General features: G+C 42.7%; 1 protein-coding gene and 3 non-coding genes across 4 annotated transcripts; 1 reads left to right on the top strand and 3 right to left on the bottom strand.

Annotated features, from left to right (window-relative positions):
- Window positions 1-4,611: 4,611 nt before the first annotated feature.
- Window positions 4,612-4,683, bottom strand: LOC133925683 (small nucleolar RNA Z267). The gene has a single exon (XR_009910956.1). It is a non-coding gene; the product is annotated as a small nucleolar RNA Z267 (small nucleolar RNA).
- A 132-nt stretch (window positions 4,684-4,815) lies between these two features.
- On the bottom strand, window positions 4,816-4,896 carry LOC133925696 (small nucleolar RNA snoR122). The gene has a single exon (XR_009910968.1). It is a non-coding gene; the product is annotated as a small nucleolar RNA snoR122 (small nucleolar RNA).
- A 127-nt stretch (window positions 4,897-5,023) lies between these two features.
- On the bottom strand, window positions 5,024-5,114 carry LOC133925685 (small nucleolar RNA R44/J54/Z268 family). Its single transcript, XR_009910957.1, has one exon. It is a non-coding gene; the product is annotated as a small nucleolar RNA R44/J54/Z268 family (small nucleolar RNA).
- Window positions 5,115-8,676: 3,562 nt separating this feature from the next.
- On the top strand, window positions 8,677-11,240 carry LOC133923521 (F-box protein FBW2-like). Its single transcript, XM_062368806.1, has 2 exons — window positions 8,677-9,478; window positions 10,368-11,240. Exons 1-2 carry the CDS (start codon window positions 8,763-8,765, stop codon window positions 10,885-10,887), a joined length of 1,236 nt encoding a protein of 411 aa, XP_062224790.1. The 5' UTR covers window positions 8,677-8,762; the 3' UTR covers window positions 10,888-11,240.
- Window positions 11,241-12,280: the final 1,040 nt, after the last annotated feature.

The raw sequence follows: 12,280 nt of genomic DNA, 5'->3' as shown, positions 1-12,280 counted from the left end.
CTCAACAGGTGCGGTTCCACTGCCTAAAATAAATTCAAATATTCAAAATACAAACAAGTTTGGTGGTCAAAAAAGACACAAAAAAAGAGGTTCAAAGGAAAGTGGCAGCGTAATAAGAACAAGTAGAGATCAAGTGGATTTCACAAAGGGAAATTCAAGTTCAAGAAGCAAGACCGCAATGACAATCATCAAGCTTGTTTGAAATATGGTTGTACGAATCATCGTATAAAGAAATATTATACCCTAAAACATTTAGTTGATCTCTACTAGAAATTTATTGACAAAGGCAAATAAGTACAAGGGGAAAAGTTTGAAGCACACTTCAATATGCAACATGCCATCAATATGGAAGCAAGATGTTCTAAAGATGTTCCTCCAGAACATAACAGGAACATGACCTTGCAAAACAGGATGACTTCCTAAATGAGACGACTTTCTTGTGGAATACACTTTTCAAGATTTATTTGGAGACATGCAATAGATTTCTTCAAATACACATATTATTATTAGCCAGTCCTACTAAATATTGTAGTCTATATTTGTCATTATGTATTGTGTCTCACAATGATACTCAATAATATTTGTATGTATTACATATGTGTGTGTGTGTGTGTGAATCAATTCTTAATAAATTTCGATTTGAATATATAGATTTTACAGGAGACAACCAGATAAAGGAGAAAAATTATTTAGTGAACAGTTGTACCACTAATACAATATTAAGGTAGACAAAATATTTTTATACTCTTAAAAATATGCAAGAAAATATTATGACCATCGTTGAATGTGATGCATTGATTATCGATTCTGACAATCACTCTCCCAATAGGTACTCAAATTGTAATCGAGGATGCACTCTGGTATCCTAATTTAACTCGTACCCTACTAAGTTATAAAGATATTCATAATATGGTTTTCATATTGAAATCTATAATAACAAGAAAGATAAATATCTCTTCATCAGTAAAAATAGCGAATACGACAATAAAGTGCTTGAGAGAATTTCTTCATTATCCTTTTGGTTGTACTACACATATATCACACACATACCATATGTTACATTCAAGATAAATTTTTAGAATCTTGATAAATTCAAGACATGGCATAAATTGCCTTAGTCATAATATTACAAAATTCTCAAAATCTTTAGATTTTATTTGCACCGCATGTGTAAAAGGAAAATTAATTTTAAAGTTCTCTTACGTTAAAATTAAAGATGAACCACTTAATTTCCTGGAACACAATCAAAGTGATATATGGTCCAATCCAGCTATTAACTGTGCCATTCCGGTATTTTATGGTGCTCATAGATACATATGCAAAATGGACATATGTGTGTTTTTTATCAACAAAGAACCAAGTTTTCGCCAAGTTAATTGCTCAAATTATCAAATTACGACCAAATTATCCTGACAACAGGATAAAATCTATAAGAATGGATAATGCCGCTGAATTTATTTCTAGGGCCTTTAATGATTATTATATGTCCTTAAGCATTAACTTAGAGCACTCGGTACCATATGTGCACTCTCAAAATAGTCTGGTTGAATATCTTATTAAAAAAGTGAAATTAATTGCTAGACCATTATTTCATAATTGCAATTTATCAACCATATATTGGGATCATGCGGTTTTACATGCAGCATAATTGATTCAAATGAGACCAATTGCATATCATATGGCTTCACCATTGCAGTTAGTACGTGAAAATCAGTGAATATTTAGTTGTGTTGTATACGTACCGATATTACTACCGCAACGTACATTAGTGGATCCTCACATAAAATTGGAGATCAATGTGGGTATCATTCTCCGTCGATCATAAAATACGTCAAGCCCCTAACAGGTAACTTGTTTACGACACGGTACGCTGGTTGTATCTTTGATGAGGACACTTTCCTAGCATTAGATGGAGACCAAAAGTAATAAAAATAATATCAGAAAATAGATTGGAATGTCACAAGCATTCAGTTCTTAGATCCACGTACTAAGGAATTTGAACTTGAGGTTCATAGTTACCAATTTACAACATATTACAAATAATCTATCAGATGTATCTACTAACTCCAAAAGTGTTATTAAATCTCATATTCCCGATGTCAATATGTCATAAAGAGTGGAAATACCAAAACCCATTCAACTTCCAAAATGCAAATCAACTTAAAGTTGATAGAGATCTTATGGATAATCAATATCCAAAGCCTACACATGTTCAATATCCATAACCCGGCACAAATATATGCACTGATTGAGGTGTTGGGATATCGGAACGCCCTAACTCCATTGTTATGGGAAATCACAAATAGTTGAAAGGGGTAGATGAAATGTCCAATAAATATATTGATTATGAAGAATTATATAATAGAAAGACTACAATTGTCGACATCTATTTCTCCTCAAAGATAGCCAAAAACCTCTAAGTAAATCCAAAGCCTAAAACTATGGCAAAGTGCATAAAACGCTCAAACTGGATTCAATGTAATGAGACAATTGAGGCAGAAATAAGCTTGCTTAATAAAAGATGAGTATTTACATCAGTAACACCTACTCCCCGTAACACCTTTCCAGTGGGATTAAAATAGGTGTTTTCTTCCTCAAACAGAATAAAAACAATGAAATGGTAAGATACGATGCGAGACTTATAGCACAAGGGTTCACGTAGAGACCCAATATTGACTTTGATAAGACTTATTCTCTAGTCATGAGTAGAATAACGTTCTGATGCTTGATATTTCTGGTAGTTCAAAAAAACTTATCCATACAGTTGATGGATGTAGTGACCGCATATTTATATGGGTCACTTGATTCAGATATTTACATGAAGGTTCCTGAAGGACTTAAAATTCTAAATCCAAATATAAATTGCAACATGTATTGTGTTAAACTGAATAAGTCATTATATGGTTTAAAGCTGTCGGGTCGGATGTGGTACAACCGACTGAGTGGGTTCTTGCTGCAGAAGGGTTACTCCAATAATGATGATCGCACACGTGTGTTTACGAAGAAATCCTTAACTTGATTCTATATCATCTCAATGCATATAGATGATCTCAATATCATTGGAAACATATAAGATATAATGAAGCATGTAATTATCTAAAGACAGAATTTGAGATGAATGATTTAAGTAAAACCAAATTATGCTTGGGCCTTCAACTCAAGCATCTTCCCTCAGAAATACTTGTACATTAGTCTATTTATATCTAGAAGATATTGGAGAAATTCAATATGGATAAAACATGTCCATCAAAAATCCCTATAGTCGTCAGATCTCTTGATATGGATAAAAATTCATTCAAACCTAAGGAGGGTGATGAAGAGACTAAGGAGGGTGATGAAGATATATTGGGACCAAAGCCTCATATTTCAGTGTTATTAGAGCGCTTATGTATCTTACAAATTGTATCAAATCTGATATTGCATTTACAGTGAATTTACTAGCTATACATAGCACAACTCCTGCTAAACATCAATTGGCAAGAGTAAAAAATATCTTCAGATATTTCAATAGTACTAAAAATCTTGATTTATTCTATAAGAAAAATCAAGATATATCTTAATTAGATACATAGATACTGGCTACTTATTAGATTCTTATAATGCCATATTGGATACACATTTTTTACTTTGATAAAGACTTTATAAATAAATCTACGAAATTATCATAAGATTTTGTTTGCAAGATTTCTCTCTCCATTTTTTTACCTTGAATTGTTGCTATCTCCTTTTGTTTGTCCTCTCTGTTTGTGGAATTGGATGAATAGCAGTGTAAGGCGTGCGTTGCTGAAAAGTGTTAGAGCTCAATGGAACAGTGAATTCAAGAATGCGAGTGAACCAGTTGTTCATTCAATTGGCGCAAGTATCATAGTCTGACTCGAGTACGGGTGTCTAATTTAACAAACTCTAGAAAATAGGATTCAAGAATTTATCTAACTTATATTAATATTATATAAAAATTATTTATATTTTATTAGTAAATAATATTAGTATTTCTAAAATAACACATTAATTTGTGATTAACAAGCATCAAAATATTTGATAGTAGTTTTGTAGTATAAAGGTTTTGTAAATAAACTACACAAAAGCTACAGAAAAAAAGAAAAAAAAAGAAAAAGGAGAAAATGAAAGGAATCGGTTTGGTCCAGCCTAACATCCCTTCCTGCAGCCCACCAGCTCACTAGGATTTCAACTTTTCAAGCCTTCAATTATTCCCGAGTCCTCTGTTCCTCTCCGCCTGCCTGCTCAACCCCGCCACATCCGCTGCTCCCCCGCCGCCGAGACTCGTCACGCTTCGGATGAACATGTGCTCAGTTTCTTGTTCTGATTTAGGATGCAATCTTAAGAAAGTGATTCTTCAAACTTAATACATTGTGATTTCTTGAAAAAAAAATACAGATTTTTTAACCGTTTAACAGAAATTCCTTCAACCTCCAGAAGTACAACAGATTGTTTCGTACCAACCGCTCTGGAATTAAGATTTGCATAAGAAATCGTTTGTTTTGCCAACACATGCATTAAACGCGTCCAGACAGGCGTGTTGATATCCCAAATAAAAGACAGCTGTGTAAAACATAAAGCAAAATGCTTAGTGCTAACAATGAGACCTGGATGCAATTGCCTCAGATGTAGGTTTATTTCACAGCGAAATGCTACAAAGTATTTTAACACCATCAGCGGCAATTTGTTGCACATACGGATGTGCAAAGTGTAAAACAAGCAGCAAGATTAAAACCCAATCAATTTTTTAAACAAAAATCAAATTCTTAAAATTCCCAGGCAGGCATCCAATAAAGCAGATTTTCAGATCTTAGAGGTTGCCTCAGTGGTAGTGATAATATTTTGTAGATCGTCATGGAACAATCCGATAATACGTGCATATTGTATGCATCACTGGCAGCCAGTTTTGAACCCAAGGTGACATCCAAGAACTCGCACATGAAAAACTAGAGAGAAAAAAAGATCAAGAACCGAATCGATCGGTCAAAAAAAAACGAAAAACAGATCGATTTGCTCTGGGAAAGCAAAAGCATCAGAGAGATTCCCATTGAAGACGTTGGTCTATCACTCCCAGAAGAAGGTTCTGATGTCCTTGTCTTGTTCTCATCACCTGCTCCCGTAGAATCCCTTCCCAAATCGAAGAAAGATCACAGAACCAGAAGGAAGAAACTGTTAGGATCAAATTGAGGGCGGTTCTTAACTCTCCTAGCCGAAAGTATCCCAGATCTCGCGCTTCCGATTCGGGTAGGGGGGCTCTTCCCAGATCTCGCGCCTCCAGGATCACAGAACCAGAAGGAAAAAAACTGTTTGGATCAAGTTGAAGCAGCAGCCGATTCGGGGAGGGGGCCGCCGGATCGGAGAGGGAGCTCTCCGGAGGAGCCGCTGGACCGGGGAGGGAGCTCGATAGAGGAGCTCCCGAACCGACGAAAGAGCCTGCCGCAGGATTCGAGAACCAGCGAAGTGCGACGCCGGTTTCAACCCAACCCAACCCAAAAACCCCATTTCAACCCAACCCATTAGCATAACTACGAGAAAGCTCCGAGAGACGCGCCACCTGCATGTTGCACCTGACGACGTCGAGCGGCGTGACGGCCAGGTGCTTTTGAGCTCGCAGCTGGCGATGCCGCCGGCCATGCACGCCGCGTAGAATGCCGGCGTGTACATCTCGATCCCCCGGCTCGGCTCGCTCGACGCCGCCGCTGCCGACGGCGCAAGGATCGCGCGTCCGCCCATGCCAGTGGCGGCGGCAAATGAGGAGGACGCGGCGGAGGCGGCCAGGACCGCGTAGAGCAAGCTGGGGAGCAGCGCGTTGAGCGAGCTCTCGGAGGCGGCCATGGCGGCCAGGACCGCGTAGAGCAAGCTGGGGAGCAGCGCCTTGCGAGCTCTCGGAGATGGCCATGGCGGCTAACTGGTTCGCTCGGTTCGAGCGCCTCCCTATGGTCGGGGCTTCGCCTCAGGCTCGGACGGAGAGGTGGGTGTGCTTTGTGTGCGCAGCGGCGAGCCGGAGAGCGAGCTCGCGCTGCGTTTGTACATGAGGGCGTGAGGCCCGCCGCCAGTTGCTCGCGAGGAGGGAGGGACCGGTGGCTCTGCGGGTTGGGGCAACTCCAACATTTGTCCAAAACCAGTATCAATAGCTAAATTTTAAGTGCATGAGAAAAAATCTTCTCCAATAAAAATCCAAAAATGTTCTTAAAAAATATCTACGCCCAAAAAACACCTCTGAGCTTGCAAGAGGTAACGAAACACAATTGGACTCTCAGTCCGCGAAATCCTCAATCTTGCACTCGTCGCCGATGGGACGGTTGCTTTGCGCCCCCATAGCCCGACGGGGGCGTCATTTGACGGCGAGTGGCTACGGTGCTTGTCGGGCAAGGGTAGCAGAAAGATCAGCTCAGAGGAGACGACAACTTCCCTTTGCTTCCTGTGCAATTCTTGTGGTTCTTTGGAGTTTATAGACAACGACTACGTCACCAGCCCGTTGATGGGCGCCGCTGTTTTTACTCCGGGGCTCGACTTCAGCACACTGGACGATGGATTCTTGAGATGCTCTGCGTTGGCAGTGGTGTTGACCTGTTCGGGGTGCACAGGTCCTCGGAGGGGTCGTCGGTGTCCGACTTGACGTGGGCGCACGCAAGGGACTGCGGCAATGCCAAGAAGAGGAAGGCGCCTGCGGTCATGGTCTAGTTTTTTAAGTTCGTGATGTGTTTGTCTCATTCTGAATTTTGGTTTGGTAAGTGTGGGAGGCAAAGGGGTCGGATGGGAAGATGTGCAAAGTGGGTGGCAGCGAGAGCCTAGTGAAGCCGAAGGTGGAGGACGCGATGGCAAGCGACGACTTGTTTCCTGCGTTCAATTGCTGCAACAACAAGTTGAGGTGAGGATGCCACTTACATTTGGTTGTGTCACATGATTGTAGCTCGAAATTCTTATCCTTTTTTCTGTTTATTACACTTTCAATTCTTATCCATGAAGCTCACGACCGTGAATCCGTAGCTTGACTTCAACAACCTACCTACACTCCTACAAAGATGTGAGCTTGAATTGTCTCATTTATGATGTTCCAGATCTATGAAATAGTCCACCCCTAACATGTTATTTCCTTGGTAACAATCAATGCACCCTAAGTTTGTTAGACACGGCTCTACCCTATACAACTAACCCACGATTTGCTTTTTAGAAGCAGGTGACTAATTGTTGATATGGTGTGATTGATACAGGTCCATTACAAGCTGATAGTACAAATATCGAGTTCTAATCTCTGGTAATACTAGTGTTATATTTTGTATATAGGGAGTATGAAGACACGTGGTAAGTGAAGTCCTAAGCTGACTGTCATTAGACTTTAAACCTGAGAATTGATTAATTGCAAGATATGCAGGATGTACGATAGCTTGATTCTTCTCATAGAGATCATATCAATCTCGCAAAATTAAAATAAATTATGTAATAGATATGGTATAAATATTATAAGCATCATCCTCTAAAGTTCTAATATGTAAGATCTAGCTGGTATTGGAACGATACCATAGTGCAAATCCTATAGATTGCTACAGGTCATAAATATTTTTACCATAGTGTGCGGGGTGTTGTAATTCTGTTTACTCTAGTTACACTGTCCATGTCTAAATTGTAACTATTGTTATCATGATTTGAATGGTAACTGTGGTTACAGTACACCTGCCAGTGTTATAACTAGAGTTACGTTGCTCATATCTGAGTTGTAACTATTATTACTATAACTTGAATAGTAACTACGGTTATAGTGCATCTACTAGTATTGTAACTAGAGTTACGTTGCATATACCCGAATTATAACTATTATTACCATAACTTAAATGGTAATTGTCGTTGATATTTATATGTTTAAAAATAATTATTAAAAATATCACAGTTTGAATTGTAGCTATTTAAAAATATAACTATTTAGATATATAAAGTTAGATATTAGAAGTCTGTTGAGGAGAACAACGACATTAAGAAAAAAATTTATTGGGAAGACTTTCTATATAAAGTTTTTGGGAGTGACTTTTTCGAGTCTGTTGGAGATGTCCTTAGGGCACGACATCCTATTTCCCCTCCACCAGAGAGGGATGGGCTTTTATAAGGAGACGTCAACGGATAATGGAATGGTGTTTCGGTGGATCCAAATAGGCTGACCCAATGTAAACTGGAGCCCAACTAATCGAGCCCAGTTGAAATGTCAACATACTTTTGTTGCCTCATCGGATGTCTACCCCACGTGTAAGTGACACGCAATCATTAAGACCATTGTACCGTCGTGTGCCCAAAGGTCTCCCCATGCGCGGCCAATAACCTCCATGGTGTTGAGTCTATCATTCGTCGGTATTCAGAGTGCCAATAAAAATCTAGTTGATATTTTTAAGTGTTAGGAGATGTCTAGTCAGCACTCAGAGTACCGATTGACACCTATTTTTAATTTTTTTTTATTTTGAATTTTATTTTTACAATTTTTCAGGAAAATACTATTATTAAAAAACCTAGCTCCACCACACCCGAACCGACGAACTCGAAAAGTCGAAGTATCTTGGACCGTCCGATGGTACATGCGTCACGCATCGGTCCCTCGCTCGACCGCTTCACGACTTGTGTTGGAGCTCCGGAGCTCAGCTGCTATAAAGGCTAGCTTCTCGGCTTCTCCATCCCAGTCTGGCGACCCCCCCCCCCTTCCTCCCAAAACCCCAATTCCCAAAAGGGAAACCGAAAAGGTGGTGCACGGGAAGCTAGCCGGCGGGCGGCGATCGCCGGACATGAAGCGTAGAAACCCCAAATCTTGGGGCCGCTTCGGCGGAGGAGGAGGGCAGGGGTGCGAGGCAAAGATGGCGAAGCCTGACGGCGGCTGGCGCGGGAGAGCGCCCGTGGTGAGGTGGTCGCACGCGGAGGCGATGAAGAAGAAGCCCACTGGTGGCGGCGATGCGGCCGTAGCTGGTGATGGAGGACGGCCGTCGAGGGAGCTTCTGGGTCCGGAAAAGGTGGGGCTTGGTGGCCCAAGCTGCGGCAGCAGGGGGTTTGGGATGAGCTGGTGGGAGGCGGCGGCGAGTACGAATCGTACGATCACCGGCGGGGGAGAGGATGAGAGCGCGTGGGTTTGGACGGAGCCGGTGGAGAAGAAATCGAGGCCTTGCGGCGCCGGTGGAAGAGAGCCTGGAAGCGACGAGGACGTGGTGTACGAGTGGAGGTGGACGGAGGCGGTGAGCCCGGAGATACTGGCACTGGTGCTTCGCGGGAGGGTGTCGGCGGACGAGGTGGCGCGGGGCGCGGCGCGGGTGTGCAGGGCCTGGAGGGAGGCCGCGGCGTCGCCGGACGTGTGGGGGGACGTGAACATCGAGGCGTGGTGCCGCCGCGTCAACTGCCGCGCCAGGGCCGATGCCGCCGTGCGCCGCCTCGTCGCCCGCGCGCAGGGCACGCTACGGCGGCTCTCTGCCTACCGCGTCGGGGACGCCGCTCTCGCCTACGTCGCTGCCTCGTAAGTTGCGCTGCCCTTGCTGACTCTTGGTCTTGCTGAAATGTTTGTTCTTTGCTTGTAAATTGTATATGTTGTTGTGACATGCAGTCCCCTTAATTGAAGATTGGGCTGCTTTCTCGATGGAAATTTCGTGTTTCTCTATCTGACACGCGTGAACCACTTTCGAATCGCATTTGGAAACGTAGTGTGACAATGATCTCATATGAAAGCCTCACGCTTTGCATAAAAACATTGCAAATTTGTGATGTTTACTGCCTAGTGGGGTATAAATTAGCACTGCGTGCGGCTACTTTCTACAAGGCTGCTACTAGACGTTGTCCATTTTGTGCATCACACTGTAAAATTTTGAATCATGTAGAGAGTTCGTAGGCTGTAAATCATATTCATAGAGTTGCTTTTGTCCACTCAGTTCCTACATTTGCGCACCGATAAATTGCCCATTAGATCCCAGAGCCATGGATTTGCCTATGTGCTACGTCCTCTGTGAACATTATTATCTGACGGCTGTAATACCATATCCTTGGTTTTTTCTAACTGTAGCTGAGAACCTCGCTATGCTGAAGCGACTTTCCTGAGGCCTCTTAACATGTCGATCCTTTCCTGAGCGTGTGTGTGTGTATGGCCTTTGTGCTATGCCTTAATTTGTTTGCTTAGGCTGTACTGCTTCAGTGAAGACTTAAGATTGCATAGGGACATATTGGCCATATGCAAAGACAGTTAACTTGCAAAGAAACTTTGTTTTGTGATACCATACTTTCGTATGTGCATTTTATGCCTTATATAGTTATAACTTTAGTTTTCGGTTCGGTGTACTCAGCAAATATGTCATCTAAATTATTAAAGTTGCAACTATTAACGTTTGTTCATGATGGTTGCTTCTGTTGTACAGTGGGAAGGTGCTCAATGTCCTCCAGATTCCAATGAGCGAGATCACTGATCACGCCGTGGAGAAGCATGCAGAATGTCTTCCTGCGCTGAGAGTGCTAGACATCAGTAACTGCCTGAAGATCACATCCAAAGGCATCGAAGCGCTAGGCCGTCAGTGCAAGTTGCTCCTTCAGCTGAAGAGGAACATGCCTCCTCCAGAGCCTCCTCAGGGTTTCAATACAGCGGCTAAGGTGGTAGAGGAAGAGGCCCTGGCAGTTGCGAATACCATGCCGATGCTGGAACAGCTTGAGCTTGCCTATGGTTTGTTCAGTGACCTTGCGCTTGACGCCATCCTTACCAAGTGCCGTCTGCTGCGCACCCTCGACATCCTTGGTTGCTGGAACGTCAGGCTTGAAGGTGACATCGAGGAGAAGTGCTGTGCGCTCGAGTCATTCAGGGAGCCATGGGAGCCTGAGTACAGTACTGACTACTCAAACAGTGGAGGTGATTGTGGCGACAACGATAGTGACAGTGACGATTGACAGGGTTTTGTTCAGACCTTCATGGGGATGCAGCAGTGAAAATTTTAGGTTTCGTCCGATGATTCTGAGGTAGTTTCCGTATTGTAGTCTGATGCCAGCCCACATCTATCTTTCACGACCTTTGCTAATCCATAACCTTACATTATTCTACCCTTTTTGATTTTTGGGTTACAGTTGTTTTCTTATGCCACTGCGATGCAGAGAAGCAATTAAAGCTTTAATTCTCAGTAGAAAAGTAGCCATAGTGGCTTTAATTGGGAAGAGATAGCAGTGGTTGCAGACATGAGACAATTTGGCAGTGTGCTTGTAATGGCTTTTTTTATACGAAACAGCTATTCGAATGCTTATTTTTCGCCTGATTGAAAGTGGGGAAAATTGATGTTACTGTCTACTGAAGTTCTTGCTTAGCTCCCTACTGGGCGCGCTATTCGCATTGTGCATTACACAGCTTCTTATACCAATTGTTCAGATTGGTCTTGCACGGTTACTTATTCCTGTTATATAATTATGCTGTTCCATTTCTTACTGCCTAAACTGATGTGTGGAGTGAAAAATGCTGACTTTCTCATGTTTTCTCAATGCTGCTTTGCCTGCTCGATGGTGCTGAACACTCGCACCGCATCTGTTCCTTTTCGTTTGTATCTGACGACGGCTTTTTGGAAGGGGAAGTTGTTCTGATGTGGTCTGTTTGTGACTGGTTCGTGCATTACTGCTTTAAAATACAGTGCTATGTTCACATGCTTTGTTAACTTGAGCCAGGTGTACACATGCTTTGTTCCCTCCGCAGGCAGCTCAAGTGCCTCTGCCTTGGTCTCTCTTCTCTAGAACGTACCATGGCTCAGCAGAGGTTCAGGATCACGCAGCTGAGAGAAGGCGATGCGGATACTCGCTTCTTTCACCTGTATGCTTGCTACCGGTGGCGAAAGAACCACATCGTCTACCTGCGAGTTGGTGACCATTCAGTGTTCAGCCATGAGGAGAAAGCACTCGTCCTCCAGAGTTATTTTGAGCAGCTTTTGAGTGAGGACGTGGATAGAATGTCCACGATTAATTTGAACTCGTTGGGGATCTCTCCGGTTTTGAGGCATCTTTTACCGAGGACGAAGTCTGGAGTGTAATCCACGAAATGTTGCCAGATAAGGCCCCTGGGCCTGACAGGTTCGATAGTGCGTCTATCAATCTGCATGGTCGGTCATCAAGGTGGATGTTATCAAGACACTCGACACCTTCTTTGCTCAGAACGGTCGGTACTTCCACTACTTGAATGGTGCACTCTTATCTTTGCTTCCCAAAAGGCTGGACGCTGCTTCTCCAAAGGACTTCCGTCCGATTAGCTTGCTTCACAGTTTTCCGAAGCTCATCTCGAAGTTGTTGGCAAATCGTCTCGCGCACC

Source organism: Phragmites australis, chromosome 7 (genome assembly GCF_958298935.1).
Source record: "Phragmites australis chromosome 7, lpPhrAust1.1, whole genome shotgun sequence".
NCBI classification, from domain to species: domain Eukaryota; kingdom Viridiplantae; phylum Streptophyta; class Magnoliopsida; order Poales; family Poaceae; genus Phragmites; species Phragmites australis.
Note: the sequence above shows the minus strand (reverse complement) of the source record. Positions and strands in the feature narration are given on the sequence as shown.

Bases quoted from the DNA above. Each gene is read 5' to 3' on its own strand.
- LOC133923521 (XM_062368806.1), top strand. From the start codon at position 8,763: ATGAAGCGTAGAAACCCCAAATCTTGGGGCCGCTTCGGCGGAGGAGGA. The intron at 9,479-10,367 runs GTAAGTTGCGCT...TCTGTTGTACAG, and splicing joins CTCGCCTACGTCGCTGCCTC to TGGGAAGGTGCTCAATGTCC.